This window comes from Oncorhynchus mykiss, chromosome 6 (genome assembly GCF_057628025.1).
Source record: "Oncorhynchus mykiss isolate SJ-2025 chromosome 6, ASM5762802v1, whole genome shotgun sequence".
Taxonomy (NCBI): domain Eukaryota; kingdom Metazoa; phylum Chordata; class Actinopteri; order Salmoniformes; family Salmonidae; genus Oncorhynchus; species Oncorhynchus mykiss.
The window spans coordinates 39,475,623-39,494,978 of NC_143027.1; the positions used below are offsets into that span (position 1 = coordinate 39,475,623).

Consider the following 19,356-nt stretch of genomic DNA (forward strand, 5'->3'; position numbering starts at 1 on the left):
AGTGGCTGGCTGGCACGTCTACGAGCTGCGGTGGCCAAGGAGCGATTTGACAGCCCAGGTGTGAGATCTTGGCAAACACTCGCAGATTGAGAAATTGATATTTGTCCCACTAAGTGGTTACAGTAGATAATTACGGTATTATCGTGATTACTGCGGTATGGTGTAAGATAATGATGTGTTGCCTGTCGATTAGTTTTAATGTCAAATTTTTTAAATTTGATTTGACTTTTGATCTAGCACCATGATGCGCTTCATGCGTAATATACAGTAACGTAATCCTTTAAAACTTGGACATTGTTCCTTTCACTAATATTTTAATTTCCCGCTAGGCACAGACGTTAGTTCAACGTCTATTTTTTGTTTCCATTTGGTTGAGTTGTCAACTAATGTGAATTCAACGTGAAATCAACAAAAATTGGTTTTAGGTTTAAAGTAGTGTGAAAAAAATACGGAATTCCCTTCCATTGATGATTTTTGCAAATCCAATCAGTTTTCCGCATTGATTCAGCGTCCTCACACATTTTTTTTTAATGACGTGGACACATCGTTGATTCAACCAGTTATCGACGTGGGTAGTGTGTGTTATTTTTTTGTAATTATCTACCAATGTGTCAGAACAATGTCACTGTGCGCCTATTTAGACAGCAATAAGCGATTGACATGACAGACAGGTAGGCCTAAATGTCACTCATATGAACCGACTACTGTTTCAAATATCTTTATTGAACACACACAAGAATGCTGTATAGGTATAAAAGACAGGCATACAATTCTTATATGATCCGACTACTAAATGTGTGGAAATATTGTGGAGTGGATAGTTATATTTTCATGATTACCTTACTTCGTCAACATGTCATTATTACGGATGGAAAAATTCTGCAAGTCACTGTATGGTGTGAAATGGTAAAATGCCTCCATTAGGCTGCATAAATCCACTGCACTAAGTCTAAGTGCATAATGCTCTATGATTTAGCCTAGAGATAATCGGCTATAGGGTGTGGCTATAGTGTGTACCATTTAACCAGTTGAGATCCATTCAAGATGTCTGGTCTTATGCTGAATGAAGCGTTTGTGGCCAATTTCAATCAGGATGGCAAGAAACCATGCATACTATTTGCCCATACAGTGGGCCTTCAATGCTATAATGTGAGCATGGTCCAAATTCTGGAGAACATAAGTGGTTGGGACAGAGTATGCCAATGTCTTTACTTTTCACAATGAAATAGAATCAAGCAACAATCTGTCAAATGTGTTACTAGTTAATTATACACAATATCCTTGCAGGTGTGATGTCTGCATTAAATAACTGTGATGCATTCCTACATACAAGTGTAGATCTTAATTTGATCACTCTTTTGATGTTGAGAATTTTCCTGCCCAGCAGGAAATGCAAACTTGAAGAGTATTCGAGATTTTAAAAGGCTTCTAAAGTTTGTAATTTCCACTTTAAAATGTCAGACTTTATTATCCCTAACAAAATGTTTTATCAACCCCTACAAAGAAAATCCATAAATTAAAATGTACGTAATAATTCATATTTCCTGTTGCTGGAGGATTATTTTCCTGCTGTAGCAAACTGGCTCAAATCAAGATCCTACATATGTTATTACACATGATACCTAACAACATGATACCTAATCACAAAGTGCCTCGGAGTAGGAGTCCTGATCTAGGATCAGGCACCCCTGTCTGATTCATAATGATCTAAAAGGCAAAACTGATCATGGATCAGAAGTCCTTTCTGAGACACTGTGAATACAGGTCCTGAAATGCATTTTGAAAGATGAAGATAACCATTCGTTTTTTTCTGTGACTGTTCACACAGTGCCCACAACCACAAGAGCAATTGTTGTTTTAATCATCAGACACTCATTGTTAATATAACGATTGAAAACATGTAATTTGATCTGACAGTGGCATGCACACATGACATCCACTAGGCCTGTTTATCTGCTGAATGAAAATACTTTCTTATGAAAGGATCCACTCTATTTTAAGATCCTCAAAGTGTATTTGATTATTTGAAAGTGGGCATGGCTAACACCAAAAGTGTATGTTGATCATTCCTGTTAGAAAGCACGTTTACCATGTTGTTTAGGCAAGGGAAGTCGACACAACGTAGGCCCATCATTTATCATTCATTTATTACATAACCTAGACCTAGCCTACCTCTCAAGTAATCTCTTCTACCGCCTCTTGCGTTATCTCTGAGGACATCACTTGTCTCAGCTCCTCGCTGGCGGTGACTGCAGAGTGACATTGAGACAGCGGGCATTGTTTGGCATGTATTTAGGCTACGCATCAGCACACGGCATAGAGCTAGAGCTAGGGAGAGACGGAGGACCCCTAAGACCATCCAGTTCAATAATAGACATATAAAATGTGTTTATACATGTTAAATAGTCTAAGTGTATTAGCGTTATTAATATGTGCAGTGTATTCCAAGAAAGAGTAAGCCTTCCAATTTTGCGCAATTACATGCGCAACATGCGAAAACAAAAGTGTCAATAAGGTATATAATGTTAGATTAATAGACTAACTGTAGATAGTATTGATGATTTTACTGTTCATGTATTATTGTTTTTCTAAATGTGTATTAGATTAAGGGTTTTAATTTTTAGCCTATTATAATATTTGTTAGGCTATCCACTAAACTGTCATTAGGGAACATTGAGACGAACTGAGATTTGGGACCTCCCCCAGAACCGCTGTAATTTGAGGCCAAGCTACCACCATCAAGGTCTGTTGGGGAACAAATCTCAGTTAAAAAACTGCAGTTCTGACATTCCTCGAAACCCGTCAGACAAACAAGCTGCATACTTCGCATTGGAAGTGTGTTTTCTTCAAGAAATGCTGCTTCAAGAAATGCAGTTCCTTTTTGAAAACGACAAGCTCCTGTCTTGGTTGCGCGCAAACGCACAAGAGGGCTGGATTTCTGAAAGGCTCCCCTGAAGTTTGCGATGCACACACGAGGGTTGTCGGCTTGGGTGGTCGCTCTACTTTAGTGAGCTGTTGCTAAGCAGCTAATAATAGTCGTGTTTTCTGAGTAATTTTTGCCCTTCTGGAACCAATCAGATGCGAGAAATTCCGGCCATCTGACAGCCCTGGAGGCGGGATTTCGATTCCTTTAGCTTTTACCCCTCCTCCTCTGTCTCCAAATGGAGAGTGGTCTTTTTTCTCATCTATTGAATCTCAGAGTTTGCCGTGTTGCGCGGCCCAAGGGAAGACCACATAGAACACACAGAATGCTACGACCATCGAACGTTCCAAGCGGCAGTTTTGTAGATGGGAATCGATGTTTCCACTTTGCCTTTTAAGATAAATAACTTTTTTGAAGGGAAACGGTGAATGTGCGAAGCGGTGGAGACCTCCGGATCACGAAATGTTGGGATGGAAGGTGCAGACTTTGACTCGCCGTCTCCAACAGGAGTATGAAGTACTTTACGGGTGTGAGATCACCGAGAGTGAAACTTTGTTGCCTTGGGACATTACTACACGCTTTCGGGGAAATATTATAACGTGTAATAGCGCGAAGTCTCCGCAACATGGCCTCGGCTGCTAATGCCTCCTCCGAGCAGGAAAACAGGGACCCCGATCGGCCGAGGATAACGCGGAGGAACAGGGGGAACTATCGCACAACAGCGCCGGATTTGGAGTATTTGCAGCGACCAAGTTACTGCGATGCAGCTTTCGCCTTGGAGCAAATATCCGAGGTGCTTATTCTTTGACACGTTTGAGTGAAATTCTGTGGGTATGGTTCCACTATATAGTGAAACCGCCCAACTTTGTCAAGTCGCTAGGTAACGGGATAGCTACGGGACGGGCAGGGTAAGGGGAGATGGTGTAAACTAGAGCTATACCTTGTAGCCTATGTTGTGATTTACTATTCAAGAATGGTTAACTTTTCTCGCATATAGACTAATTTTTATCCGTTTTGGGAATATAGGCTACATATTGTAGTCTATAAATTGTAACTACCAATAATGGCAGGCTACACTACAGGCTACAACGTTTCAATAACGGTCGCACAACATAGGCAACACTATGTAGGCTATTCCCTACTTTTGCACATAAAAAATGTGCATAAAAGTTTAGGCCTATGTGTTTGCGAAACGGTCGTAAAATATGTTTAAACTGCCCAGACGTCTGTACGATATTATCTTTACTGTTCTCTTCTCCAAAGCAAAAATCCATGTGGCTGCCCTCTCCCGTTCACAAATATTGTCGTAGCCTCACTCCCTCGGTGATGGCTACTCCACTCCGATCACACAAGTAGCTCAATGGGAATGGAATTGTGTTGTGTGTGCTTTTGCTGCAGCGTAAAAATCCACGTGCAGCCCTTGGTGGATTGCTATAATAATTCGATACAATGTATCGGCGTTACAACTTGTCACTGACAGCGAGCCTTGCTGCGCTTTCCCATCATTGTCCGTCTGTCTGTGTGTGTGGTAAAAACAAAAAAGTAACGGACTATCCTATCGTCCAAAACCGCTGCTTACGTTGCTGGCTCGCCAACTTTATGTCTATTTCCTCCCTCGACGTAGGAGGTCCAACCAAGTCCTCTTTTGGCCAGATAAACAGGCCAACTCCGAGGTTCTTATTTAGAACAGTTAACATTGACGTACCTATTGAACACACTTCACATATACAGTAGGCTATAAAGGATAGCCTGCATATCAACAGCTCATGCATTATAGAAAGAAGTCCGCAAATGAAGTGTTGATCTAGAACGACAAATTGCACCAATCACACCAATGTCATAACACGTTCATTAACATGGTTTATATGATATGATAACCGTGATGTCCTCTTCCCATAACGCTACACCCCATTGATCAATAATGATAGGCCTACATCTTTGATGTTTGGGGAGTAATATTTTTGCGGACTTTCTCTTGTCTTGTCGCAGGGGAAGGCGACTGGAAGAAAAGCACCGCTGTGGCTGAGAGCGAAGTTTCAGAGACTCTTGTTTAAGTTGGGCTGTTACATACAAAAGAACTGCGGAAAGTTTTTGGTTGTGGGCCTCTTGATATTCGGAGCTTTCGCTGTTGGCTTACGGGCGGCGAATCTGGAAACCGACGTGGAGAAACTCTGGGTAGAAGGTAAGAAAAGTATTTATGATTTTAGTCTTTTTATTTTGCATGTTGAATCGTCTTTCCTGTTTAACGTCTGGGAAGGGATAAGGTTGGGTGGGGTGGAGAGGGTGGGGGGTCTTGGGGAAGCTTGGGGAATATATAGCAGCAGTTTGACAAGGGGCCAGGTTACAACTTCAACATATTTTTTATTTCGTTTCATGTTATGGTTTTTGTTGCGTTGGATATGTTGAGTTAACACTGCATGTGCGTAAATAATGTTCACAGAGTAGCTCAACATTTTTCTTTAAGTTAAAAGAAAAGTTGTTATTAAGTTTATGAGAAGTTTTGGAGAAAGGAAATTTTGTCAAAGCCGCCATTTTGTGAGTGTGTGAGTGTGTGTGCGTCTGCCTGCCCCCAGCAGTTGAATGTGATCCGCGCACAACTCGGAGACTGTGTGTGGTCCCGTTTTGGACAGCTCTCAACTTTCCAAAAAGATTTGTCTCCGGCTGAAGGAAAAAAGCGGAGTGCGGACAGAAACGCATGTTTACAAAAGTAGACCATCTGAAACTCAGGGTTATGCTATTCTTCTGAGTTATGCAGAGTATATTTTTGTTGAAAGGGGGTCTTTGAGTATGGGTGGTGATTTTGGGGAAAGGGGGAGGGGCCGCGTTTTTTCTTCCTTTGATCTGCATTCCAGTAGTTTAGGACGGTGGTATTTGAGTCACGAATAGGTCATCAATTCACTTTCTTTTGAAATGTGGGCGGTTTGAAAGAGATCACACTTGGGATTTACGATTGAAATCGTATTGCCTTTTTGGTCATGGTTGTTTATATCAAATATGTGGCAGTATCTTTAGATATGTTTAGGTGGCCTGTGATTAGTGTAGCTACATATATGCCGTCAGATAGAATAACATTTAAGAAAAAAGGAAAATTAAATAAATTCAAATGAGCAGGGAATCATCCCGACAGATTTGTTTTTTTAAATGACCCCCTCCCATAGTTCCAGTTCTATAGCCACCCGTGTGAGCGTTTTTCAGTGTTTACAGAGAGCATGCTCATCTGTGATGCCAAAGCAGTTCAGCTCTGGAGGTCGCTCAAGCTCCGACAAGTTTTTTCTGGTGCAGTATTCTATAACCTACTAGATGTATGTTACTTTAAAATAACTGTCTAGGGTTTCCAGATTTCAATGAAATATGACCTATAATGAATATGAAATAGTTTTCCTCCGAAAAAGTGGTAATTAAGTATGTTAAAATGTATATTTTTTGTGTTTTGGCATGGTATGGGCATACCCCAACAACAGAAGGTTGTGGGTGTAAACCAGTCATTAAAAATGTTCATGCTAGGAGACCGTTGATTGGCCAGATCAGCAAATGAACCAACATGACATCATGTTCTATGAGGAAATATCAAGCATTTTTTAAATGTCTGTTTGAGATGCAAGTTTGAAGTGGGTTTTTTGAAAGTGTTTTTTTCCTGTTTATGCTTTGACCACAAATACGAGTATAGGATGAGTCAACAACGTTATTTGGGATTGCGTTATCAGAATATTAACTTTTAAAAGTGAGAGTTTCCTTGGACAGTTACTTTAAACAGCAATAGGTTATTACTGTGTGCTAAAGATTTGGTTAAGGAATGTTATTAGAAAGCATGTGGATTCTGTCAACAGTAGATTGTCTAATAAATCCCTTTAACGTCAATGGCCAAATGCCTTTTCTTTTCTCATTATCCCGTCCCTACTCTTATAGTCTACTGAAGTTAGCTGACGTGTAGTTACAGCAATGGGATGTTAATAGAGCACAACAACATCAAGTGGTTTCTTCTTTCCAGGACCCATCCTAATGTTGCTCAGTTCCATGGCGATTCACACACAAACCTGTCAACAGAAGGTCAACTAGACAACAACACATCCACTTCACCACAGCGCATGCTTTTTCCAGGGTGACTGTCGCCTTTGCCCTATGTTATTCTTTCGTTGTGTCAAGGTGTCAGAACCCATGGTCATCTACTGTAAGTAGTTTAGCCAAGTTTATTGGGATGACTGATGGCTGTGGTTTGCATGTGCACACAAGTGCATGAGAACACACACACACACACACACACACACACACACACACACACACACACACACACACACACACACACACACACCACACACACACTATTCCCAGGTATAGAGACGTGAGGGGTTCCAGATGCGGGTTGGGAGAGATGTGTTTGTTTAGATTAGACTGCACAGCTGAGGGATAGATTAGTACTGCCTGGTCAGTGGAGGGCTGTTCGGGGCTCGGCTCAGCACAGGGGAAACTGTGGCCCAACATCAACGTGAGAGCAAAGAAGGAGAGAGGAGGAGGTGAGAGGAGAGGAGGCGAGAAAGGAAGGTATGAGGAGAGGAGAGGAGGAGAAGAGAGAGAGAGAGAGAGAGAGGACGTCTGTTGATGTTTAATTTGGATCCGTTCCTCTGCATGCAACCTCTCCATGAACCCACCGGGGAGCTCTGGCCATTAAGACACACCGTAGCAGATCTCTCATCGGAATTGAGTGGAGTTGCATGGGTGATCTCATGCTGTCTTTCGTCACCTGCTATGCTCATGGTACGGGTTCATCCTGCTAGGTCCGTAGTTTAGTACTGCAGCTTGTCTTATTCAAGGAGAATCACATTCAGCTGCCTTGGTTGGGGTTGACTTTCTTCACACAATAATTACCCCAGTACCCATAAGCACTAGGACTGCACTCTCACTTAGATACAGAACGCTGTGGTTGTTAGAAATGTTGAGGAATGGACAGTTAAATCAAACAGCTAAAAGCAGAAAGAGTAGGAAGAAGTGATTGTATCATCCAACAGGCATAAGCACTCAAACGCTTTTTTCGTGGGCTTTTTTTCCGCTCTTTGGTGCTCTTAGGGGCAACAGGTTGATCTCTTGACTTGGTGGGAAAAATGCATAGATACAGTATATGTAAATGGGATTATAGATGAAATGATGATTTAGGATGCAGACTTTATACATAGTAGAGGTAAACGAGGCCGTGTTTACATTGATGAGAGTAGTGACAGGAAGTGACCTAGCCTAAACAGGAGGTTACAGTGTTGTGGTGGGCTCTCCTATTCAAATATGGCTGCCAGGACACTTCTTTCTCAAGGCTGTTCGAATTCATCAGCAGTGTTTCGTATCACCAAACCCTTAGTGATTTTCTAAATCAAATAGATGACTAATTTCCCTCTAGCAGAGACGTATCCGAGTAGAAGAGAAAAGGAAGAAAACTCCCTGGTCGGTCCTCCTCGTGGCATGAAAGTAGAGCCATCCCATTCTGGGTTAACACAAACACGGGCCAAATTGTAAAGAAAATACCAGCGCCGGCTGAGTCTAATTAAAACAGTATGGCGTAAACATTAGTCTTCCTGTAGAGTGGCCCCTCGCTAGCTCTCTCTGGCGAGAGGAGAGGAAAGGGCTGGGGTATATGGAGCTGGGCTTTGACACTGGGAGAGGAATTGTGCTACAGCTATAGAAGCTATGGTATGGAGCTGTGGGGTGAGGACAGGGGAGAGACTACGGTATTGGGCTATGGTTAGGGGCAGTGTGGTGTCAACATTGGCCTTCCTGTAAAGCGGCCCCTCCCTCGCTGCCGCTGGGTGCTGAGAAGGCTGGGGTTTAGCAGAGAGACTGGGGCTATGGTTAGGGGCTGGGGTGTGTGATTAGGGCTGGGGTTTAGCAGAGAGGCTGGGGCTATGGTTAGTGGCTGGGGTGTGTGATTAGGACTGGGGTTTAGCAGAGAGGCTGGGGCTATGGTTAGGGGCTGTGGTGTGTGATTAGGGCTGGGGTTTAGCAGAGAGGCTAGGGCTATGGTTAGGGGCTGTGGTGTATGATTAGGGCTGGGGTTTAGCAGAGAGGCTGGGGCTATGGTTAGGGGCTGTGGTTTGTGATTAGGGCTGGGGTGTGTGATTAGGGCTAGGGTTTAGCAGAGAGGCTGGGGCTATGGTTAGGGGCTCTGGTTTGTGATTAGGGCTGGGGTCTAGCAGAGGCTGGGGCTATGGTTAGGGGCTCTGGTTTGTGATTAGGGCTGGGGTTTAGCAGAGAGACTGGGGCTATGGTTAGGGGCTCTGGTTTGTGATTAGGGCTGGGGTTTAGCAGAGAGGCTGGGGCTATGGTTAGGGGCTGTGGTTTGTGATTAGGGCTGGGGTTTAGCAGAGACTGGGGCTATGGTTAGGGGCTGTGGTTTGTGATTAGGGCTGGGGTGTGTGATTAGGGCTGGGGTTTAACAGAGAGGCTGGGGCTATGGTTAGGGGCTGTGGTGTATGATTAGGACTGTTTTTTAGGAAATACATTGCATGTTAGGTCTGAGGCTGGGGCTGAGTACATGGGACTGGAGTTGTGGATAGGGCTGTGCCTGGAGTTTAGACCGATGGAGTTAGGGCTGCTACTAGGCCTAGTTGCAGGGGGTTGGGCTGAAGCTGGGGCTAGGTCCCATAGAGCAGGGCAGAGGCTGGGGCTCCTATGAAGTCACTGACTTTGGGGCTCTATCACCCACTGAATTGTCCAATCTGTTTCCCCTTAATTTAACCCCTGCTTGCACAACACTCCTCCTCCTACTTATACCCTTCCTCCTCTGAGCCCAACGCCACCCCCCCCCCCTCTCTGTCTAACACACACACACACACACACACACACACACACACACACACACACACACACACACACACACACATACACACACACACACACACACGCACACACATGCACGCACACACATAGATACACACACAGAGAAAGAGAGCAGGGCAGAGTTTGGGGCCAAGGGCCACAGGCTTGGTCCCTCCGGGTCTTGGGGTCTGTGTGTGGAGGCGCCACTATTTAAAACCTCACCTGATACTCACCCTGTGGCCCTGGTGTAGAGTGAGGACTCACAGCAGAGAGAGAGAAAGAGGGGGGGATAGGAGGAGGAAGAGAAAGAGGGGGGGATAGGAGGAAGAGAAAGAGAAAGAGGGGGGATAGGAGGAAGAGAAAGAGAAAGAGGGGGGATAGGAGGAAGAGAAAGGGGGATAGGAGGAGGAAGAGAAAGGGGGGATAGGAGGAAGAGAAAGAGAAAGAGGGGGGATAGGAGGAGGAAGAGAAAGAGAAAGAGGGGGGATAGGAGGAAGAGAAAGAGGGGGGATAGGAGGAAGATAAAGAGAAAGAGGGAGGGTAGGAGGAAGAGAAAGGAAAAGAGGGGGGGATAGGAGGAAGAGAAAGAGGGGGGATAGGAGGAGGAAGAGAAAGAGAAAGAGGGGGGGATAGGAGGAAGAGAAAGAGAAAGACGGGGGGGGGGGGAGGAGGAGGAAGAGAAAGAGAAAGGGCACAAAAAGGCCACAGCAGCTGTCACATTTAGTCCCTGTAGTTTTCTGTGTCTGGGAGTGTTTGTGTGTGTGTCTGCTGAGAGTTTGAGAGTGTACTAGCAGTGTGTCCGGGCACGTGTGCGTGTCCCTGTGTTCATTGCGCTGAGAGCGTGACAGTGTTTTTGTGTGTGTCTTATTTGACTCCCATCCTTCCAGCAGAGGGCAGTCCGATTTACTCGGACTTCTATTTTGTAGTAGATCAATGTTTATTAGCCTAGTTTCTCTCTCTCCCATCTACTGCTGGTGCCACTTATGGATCTGCTTTGGTCATCTATTTCACAGCAGTTAGTCGGGGCCTGGTTGATTCTCACAAAACTGCCACTTGACCGAAAAAATACATACACCCCCCCCCCCCCCCCCCCCCATAATTCCTCTTGATCACTAAGATTAGGATCTGTATTTATCTATTTGGTAATTATTGTTATGTTTATTGATCAGGTATGAATCGTTTTAACCCCATTTCCACAACTACCAACGCATAAATTCTCATTCTCATTAAGTCCCAAAAGAGTAATAAACAAATAAATGTCAAATGTTTTTTAGTTTTTTTTAACATTGCTCACCTAATGAAAAAGCCTAAGTTAAACATAACACTGAAAACAAATATATTTTAAAGTGCATTATTAAAATGTATTTCGTAATTTATCTCATTGCTTCAACACATAACCTTTTCCGAATCTTGTTTTTTGTCATAATTACTTGTGTATGTTATATGTTATTTTTATGTAAACATATTTGGATCAAAAGGCACACTATCAGATTAAGCCCAAATTACTAAAGTACATGTTTTATTTTTCCAAATATTTCATAAATATTATTTATTTTTATTGAACCGTTTATTTAACTAGGCAAGTCAGTTAATTAAGAACAAATTCTTATTTACAATGACGGCCTAGGAACAGTGGGTTAACTGCCTTGTTCAGGGGCAGAACCACATTTGTACCTTGTCAGCTCGGGGATCACTAGTCCGGCGCTCCAACCGCTAGGCTACCTGCCGCCACCATCCATATTAGTGCGTTACGGTAATGGTACGCAGGTTTTTATTGATGACTATGCATGTTTCGGGAGTGACTGTTGCATAGTTTGTCATTGAAAAACTCTACTGAGCTCTAATGGAGCTTTAGTTACCCAATACATCAAGCTGTGTCATTTGTTAACCCCAAACGATTTGCGTAGTACTAAAACCGTGGATCTTAATGCAGTTGACTTAAATACCCTTTTGTTTTAGCATACCGTTAAGTATAAGTACTTGTACGCGCATGTATTTTCAACAGTCAAAAGTGGACTTAAGAATGGTCTTTCCATGTAACGTGGGTGTATTACGAAGCGGATATGTGTGGTTCTAATGTAGTTTAGATGTATTTTCTAAATGGAATGGTGTCCTGTGGGCAAATGGCATGACATGATATGCCTATAATGTTAAAGTATGTAAATATGTGGAAAATGGACCAAACAACAGTATTTGGTAATTGCTTAAACAGGTACAAGTCTCAAAATAGGGGATATCCAACTTTAAGTGGCTCTTTGCTCAAACACAAACTACAGATTGCGGCTTTAAGTCAATTAAATGGGGTTTGTACACCCATATTTCTTAACAATCCCTGCTTGATCAAATAACTGATGTTTTACAACAAAAAAATCTATACAGTAGGTGTAAGCAGTGGTCCTAGTAAATCATTAAAGTTACCTGCACAGCACACCCATTGACTATACATTAGAATGAACTTATTGTCATTTCCGGAATTAGGGTTATCGTTACCGAAACGGACCTAAAAATATTCTAGTTTAATGTAAACTTCAACGAGCATACAGTTTATGGACCACCCACAGCAAAACATTACATTTTATAAAATGACCCGATAATAATGAGAATTTGGGTTGAAAATGTACAAAATTCAGGCAAAAATGTCAAATGTATTTAAAATAAGTCACTGTGCCATAAACTAGTATTCAGAATGATAGTTGATTGTTGCAGATGCATTATGGTTGATTAACTCAATTTGCTACTGCCGTGGTTAAAACTGGTTTCATGAATGGAATCACCCGCCTAAGTGTTGGTGTGTGTGTGTGTGTGTGTGTTCTCATTCTGGAAAAGTTGCCATGCCTTTGGTTAAGGAGGCTGTGCAGCAACATGACTTGAAGCACAGCAAAATGTTTGCGTGCCCGTTGCCCTCACGACAAATAATACGTGGTTAGCTTGTTGTTGTGCTCCTAGAGGCAGAGGACTGTAATTACTTATTTGGGTCTGGTAAAAGGCCAATTTTGGCTGTTAAAGGTAGACCCAGTGATATGGCATAGATGCAGAGAGTAAACAGCATAGTGTGACCATTTCCACAACAACAAAGAGGAAAGAAAGGGAATGTGTCTTCTTCTCTCTGGTGAGAGAATGGTGTTGATGGTCTCCTTGATTGAATTGTCCTCGTTTTGATGTGTATAGGAACACACGCGCGCGCCTGGTCCCCTCGGTTTTGCCTCTGAGTGATTGAGGAGCTAGTTAAATGGGAATGGCACTGCGGGCTAGTTCTTTTACCCTCCCTCTGCCATCCTAGACTTTTCCCGCACATTCTATTCCCTCTCATTTTGCAGACACCAGCAATCAAATATTCACAAATGTGGACACAAGCACACATTGTAGCCTAATTGCACAGCGCCTGAAATATACGCATTACGTATATGCAAATGTGCATGTGCGCGTGCACACACACACACACACACACACACACACACACACACACACACACACACACACAGAAAAACAAGTGGGCTCCAATTTCTTTGTGTTTATCAGTTGACTCCAAACAGGATTAAGCCGCCAGTAGAATAACATTCCAACATGTTGTGTTAAACTTGTTGATGAAATGTGCAGGCGAACTGGAGAAGGATTTAGTGTTTGGAAAACACCATGGCTGTGTTAGTGTGCACTGAGTTATGGCTCTGTTTTTAAACGTTTTTAACGTTTTTAAAAGTCATTATTAGTGTTTATTCCCAATGACGTATTTGGCGAAATAAAGGTTAAAAATGTTTTGAAAGTTATAACTCTAGAGTGTGTGTGTGTGTGTGTCGTAGAATGTGTGTGTGCGTCGTAGAAATGGACGGTCTCCCATTCACAAACCACCTCCTGAGATGCTTCCAAGCGCTGTGTTTACATTCTGCATTCTTTCAGACTCTCTTATTCAAAAACCAGAGCTCTGCGAATGACCGACCGCAAGAGACTCCTCCAAAACTCCCCCCCAGCTCCCCCTTCTTTCCTCTCGGCCGAATAGGTCTCTTTCCTCCCCCCCCCTTCCCCTCTGGCAGGGGAGAGTGGCCCCAGAATGCCAGATGTATTGCAGAGTGAGGCACAGCAATGTAAACACACAGCCCTGCCATGACAGTCACGGTGGTCCACCCTCCCTTCCTCCTCCTCTTTCCTCTCCCCCCTCCCACTCCTTCCCCTCCCTCCCAGTGCTGGCGGACAGAGGGGCGGGATAGGGGGAGGTCCGGAGATGGAGAATAGTAGCGGCAGTGTGTTTGTGTTTTGGCTCCAGGGCCAGCGGTACAGGGACTTGGGACTTGGGTCGAAGTTTGAAACTGGCAGGCGATTGAGCTGTGTGTGTGTCTGCGAATATTATGGCAATATTCTTTGATTTTCCTACCACGCGCTCCCGTGTTCCGTCGACAAACTCCGTACACACATCCTCTCCCAGAAACAACCGCTCACAAACACAACTTCCCTCAAGGTCCTCTGAGATGCTACTGTTCCGTGGGACAATTACATTGTGACAAATACCCACCTTGGCAGAAACCCATCCCAGCAGTTAGTGTGAGGAGGTGGAACACCTGTGACTTAGTGGGGAACTGTCCCCTCCCCTGGCCTAGCTTGTACTGCAGGCTGCTGTACTGTGGGGTCCACTGGAATGTGTGATTGTGGGATACCTGGAATCAGGAGTCCATCTTACCAGGAAATGACAGAGAGATGGCTGGCTCAGATTGACTGCTCCCAGTCATGTCGTGGTCTGTTATGGTTGGGTTCTGGGCCAATCATACGGCAGGACGGACGGACAGGAAGACAGGCACACACACACACACACAGAGAGATAGACAGACAAAGTGCTGGGATATGCTGTTGGAATAAGAACATACGAAACAACATGTCATGTTGCCATGTGTATTAGTACTACAAGGTGCGCTTATAGTCATCTTATCAACTTTATTATGTACTTATTACATCTATGTCACAGGCTGTTAATCATGACACAAGGATGCACTATTTATGAAAGCACGGTTTGATTGAGCTGAATTGTAGTATAGTCGTGTGTTTTGCAGTGGGTTGTGTTTTTTTTTTACATGAGCTCCAGAATCTCTGTCTATTTCTCGTGATCAGGCTGTTTTCACACGTCCAGAATCTCTGTCTATTTCTCGTGATCAGGCTGTTTTCACACGTCCAGAATCTCTGTCTATTTCTCGTGATCAGGCTGTTTTCACACGTCCAGAATCTCTGTCTATTTCTCGTGATCAGGCTGTTTTCACACGTCCAGAATCTGTCTATTTCTAGTGATCAGGCTGTTTTCACACGTCCAGAATCTCTGTCTATTTCTCGTGATCAGGCTGTTTTCACACGTCCAGAATCTCTGTCTATTTCTCGTGATCAGGCTGTTTTCACACGTCCAGAATCCCTGTCTATTTCTCGTGATCAGGCTGTTTTCACACGTCCAGAATCTCTGTCTATTTCTCGTGATCAGGCTGTTTTCACACGTCCAGAATCTCTGTCTATTTCTCGTGATCAGGCTGTTTTCACACGTCCAGAATCTCTGTCTATTTCTAGTGATCAGGCTGTTTTCACACATCCAGAATCCCTGTCTATTTCTAGTGATCAGGCTGTTTTCACACGTCCAGAATCTGTCTATTTCTAGTGATCAGGCTGTTTTCACACGTCCAGAATCTCTGTCTATTTCTAGTGATCAGGCTGTTTTCAAACGTCCAGAATCTCTGTCTATTTCTCGTGATCAGGCTGTTTTCACACGTCCAGAATCTCTGTCTATTTCTAGTGATCAGGCTGTTTTCAAACGTCCAGAATCTCTGTCTATTTCTCGTGATCAGGCTGTTTTCACATGTCCAGAATCTCTGTCTATTTCTAGTGATCAGGCTGTTTTCACACGTCCAGAATCTCTGTCTATTTCTCGTGATCAGGCTGTTTTTTAATGTGTGCTGGGGAGCTCATTCTTCTGCATTAGATAGAGAAACACAAACACATGTGTGTGTGTGTGTGTGTGTGTGTGTGTGTGTGTGTACAGGTGTACGTGTGTGTGACAAAGAAAGGCAGTATTATTCCACCTTCCATCTCAAAATTCAAAAAATATTATCTCTAGCTCGCTTTTCTTCTCTCACACCAATTGATATATCATTTAGCTCGACCTCTTGAGTATTTTGGGTGGAACATACACACACACACACACACACACTCCCACTTTCCTCGCCTTATTTCTTCTTCTTTCCTCACTCAAATCCAGTGGACTTGAATAGGGTTTCTTCAGGGGAGAGGGAGCTGAATGCAGGCAGTAATGTGGAAGAATCTGCCCATTGAGGGCTGCGCGAGTGTGTGAATGTACACCTCGGGCCCAGGGAAGGCTGCATTGGGAGCTAGCCGACTGCTAAATACACCCATTGGAGGGGCTGCAGGGCTGGACAGGTGATTAGCATAATTATGAGAGCAGGGGCCATACATATGGTAATGTTGGGGTGGGGGGAGCAGGCACTGGCAGCTGGGGTGTCACATTTGTGTCAGGGGTCGGGGGAGGGGCGGGGGGCTCGGGGGTATTGTGCTACAGCTGCGGGTCAGAGCCCCCCTCTCCTTCGTTGTCGATCGCTCTCTCTCTCTCTCTCTCTCTCTCTCTCTCTCTCTCTCTCTCTCTCTCTCTCTCTCTCTCTCTCTCTCTCTCTCTCTCTCTCTCTCTCTCTCTCTCTCCCACTATGTGTCGGTAGCTTTATCTCTCTCCCCCTGTTTCTCCAACTCTCTCCCCTCTGCATTACTCACCTCACACGCCCCCACCCTCCTCTGCTTCCCTCTGAAAGCTGTAGGAGAGAGGGAGGTGAGAGCTTTTGCAGGTCAGATAGGGTCTCAGCTCTCAGCTCATATTGGTACCTTGGCCTGTACAGCAATGCTGCTTCTCTAAGCAGATGTGGCAGACTTTCCCATAGTAGCCATTTACTGTTGGAATGAAAGAAAACCACCTCATTTCAAACCACACTTTCAGGTAACTGAATGTGTCATGATTACTCTTTCCTCCAAAACAACTTGATCTCAAAGGGAATGTTGTATTACGCATGTGCAGTTACTTAACATGACCACGTCATAAGCTTCGCTAGCCCATGAGCTTAGCTAGCCCATAAGCTTAGCTAGCCCATGAGCTTAGCTAGCCCATAAGCTTAGCTAGCCCATAAGCTTAGCTAGCCCATGAGTTTAGCTAGCCCATCAGCTTAGCTATCCCATAAGCTTAGCTAGCCCATAAGCTTAGCTAGCCCATGAGCTTCGCTAGCCCATAAGCTTCGCTAGCCCATAAGCTTCGCTAGCCCATAAGCTTTGCTAGCCCATAAGCTTTGCTAGCCCATAAGCTTTGCTAGCCCATAAGCTTCGCTAGCCCATAAGCTTAGCTAGACCATAAGCTTAGCTAGCCCATAAGCTTAGCTAGCCCATAAGCTTCGCTAGCCCATGAGCTTAGCTAGCCCATAAGCTTAGCTAGCCCATAAGCTTCGCTAGCCCACGAGTTTAGCTAGCCCATATGCTTAGCTAGACCATGAGCTTAGCTAGCCCACGAGTTTAGCTAGCCCACGAGTTTAGCTAGCCCATAAACTTAGCTAGCCCATGAGCTTAGGTGTAACTGGGTATGAGGGAAGACTGAAGGGTGAGGTGAGATGGGACTAGGTTTGAGGGAAGGCTGGTGGGTGAGGTGAGGTGGAACTGGGTATGAGGGAAGACTGTGGAGGGTGATGTGAGGTGAAATTGGACTGGGTATGAGGGAAGGCTGGAGGGTGAGGTGAGGTGGGACTAGGTTTGAGGGAAGGCTGGTGGGTGAGGTGAGGTGGAACTGGGTATGAGGGAAGACTGTGGAGGGTGATGTGAGGTGAAATTGGACTGGGTATGAGGGAAGGCTGGAGGGTGAGGTGAGGTGGAACTGGGTATGAGGGAAGGCTGGAGGGTGAGGTGAGGTGTGACTGGGTATGAGGGAAGGCTGGAGGGTGAGGTGAGGTGTGACTGGGTATGAGGGAAGGCTGGTGGGTGAGGTGCGGTGGAACTGGTTATGAGGGAAGACTGGAGGGTGAGGTGAGGTGGGACTGGGTATAAGGGAAGGCTGGAGGGTGAGGTGCGGTTGGAGTGGGTATGAGGGAAGGCTGGATGGAGGGTGAGTTGATGGGACAGTTGAACTCTGACCCGTGTCCTGTAAGGATCAAATACTTCCTGGTTGATTGACAGCAGCATCAGGTGGGAGTCGGTCTGATGACAAACATGTGGGAAAGAAAAAGTAAAATAGTGAGAGAGACAGATAGACAGACAGCGAGAGAGGAAGAGAGACAGATAGACAGACAGAGAGAGAGGAAGAGAGACAGATAGACAGACAGAGAGCGAGAAAGACAGAGAGATAGACAGACAGAGAGCGAGAAAGAGAGACAGATAGACAGAGAGAGAGGAAGAGAGTCAGATAGACAGAGAAAGGAAGAGAGACAGATAGACAGACAGAGAGAGAGGAAGAGACAGATAGACAGACAGAGAGAGAGGAAGAGAGTCAGATAGACAGAGAGAGAGGAAGAGAGTCAGATAGACAGAGAGAGAGGAAGAGAGTCTGCTTCACTTGCTTTGGCAAGACAGACAGAGAGTGGGGAAGAGAGACAGATAGACAGACAGAGAGCGGGGAAGAGAGACAGATAGACAGACAGAGAGATGGGAAGAGAGACAGATAGACAGACAGAGAGAGAGGAAGAGAGACAGATAGACAGAGAGAGAGGAAGAGAGTCTGCTTCACTTGCTTTGGCAAGACAGACAGAGAGAGGGGAAGAGAGACAGATTGACAGACAGAGAGAGGGGAAGAGAGACAGATTGACAGACAGAGAGAGAGGAAGAGAGACAGATTGACAGACAGAGAGAGAGGAAGAGAGACAGAGAGAGGAAAAGAGACAGATAGACAAACAAAGAGAAGAAGAGAGACAGATAGACAGACAGCAAGAGAGGAAGAGAGACAGATAGACAGACAGGCAGACAGACAGAGAGGAAGAGAGACAGATAGACAGACAGAAAGAGAGGAAGAGAGACAGAGAGAGAGGAAGAGAGGCAGATAGACAGACAGGGAGAGAGGAAGAGAGGCAGATAGACAGACAGGCAGACAGACAGAGAGGAAGAGAGACAGATAGACAGACAGAAAGAGAGGAAGAGAGACAGAGAGAGAGGAAGAGAGACAGATAGACAAACAAAGAGAAGAAGAGAGACAGATAGACAGACAGCAAGAGAGGAAGAGAGACAGAGAGAGAGGAAGAGAGACAGAGAGGAAGAGAGACATAGAGAGAGAGGAAGAGAGACAGATAGACAAACAAAGAGAAGAAGAGAGACAGATAGACAAACAAAGAGAAGAAGAGAGACAGAGAGACAGACAAAGAGAGGAAGAGAGACAGATAGACAAACAAAGAGAAGAAGAGAGACAGATAGACAAACAGAGAGAAGAAGAGAGACAGATAGACAGACAGAGCGAAGAAGAGAGACAGAGAGACAAACAAAGAGAAGAAGAGAGACAGATAGACAAACAGAGAGAAGAAGAGAGACAGATAGACAGACAGAGCGAAGAAGAGAGACAGAGAGACAAACAGAATTGACTAAATTTGACCACAGAGATATTTTATGTCCAAAGAATTCGGAGACTCCGCGAATGGGGGGTCCTC

The 19,356-nt window shown here is 44.6% G+C and overlaps 1 protein-coding gene across 2 annotated transcripts in view; it reads left to right on the forward strand.

The window, feature by feature from the left end:
* Positions 1-19,356, forward strand: part of ptch1 (patched 1) — an 80,528-nt gene that overhangs the window by 231 nt on the left and 60,941 nt on the right. Inside the window, exons 1-2 of one of the 2 annotated variants that reach the window (XM_036980080.2) lie at positions 2,705-3,716; positions 4,913-5,105. In XM_036980080.2, the coding sequence (XP_036835975.2) occupies positions 3,549-3,716; positions 4,913-5,105 (361 nt within the window). In that variant the 5' untranslated portion in view covers positions 2,705-3,548. Of the gene's footprint in view, positions 1-2,704; positions 3,717-4,912; positions 5,106-19,356 lie in introns of those variants that run through there. The other variant, XM_036980081.2, reaches the window with a different exon arrangement.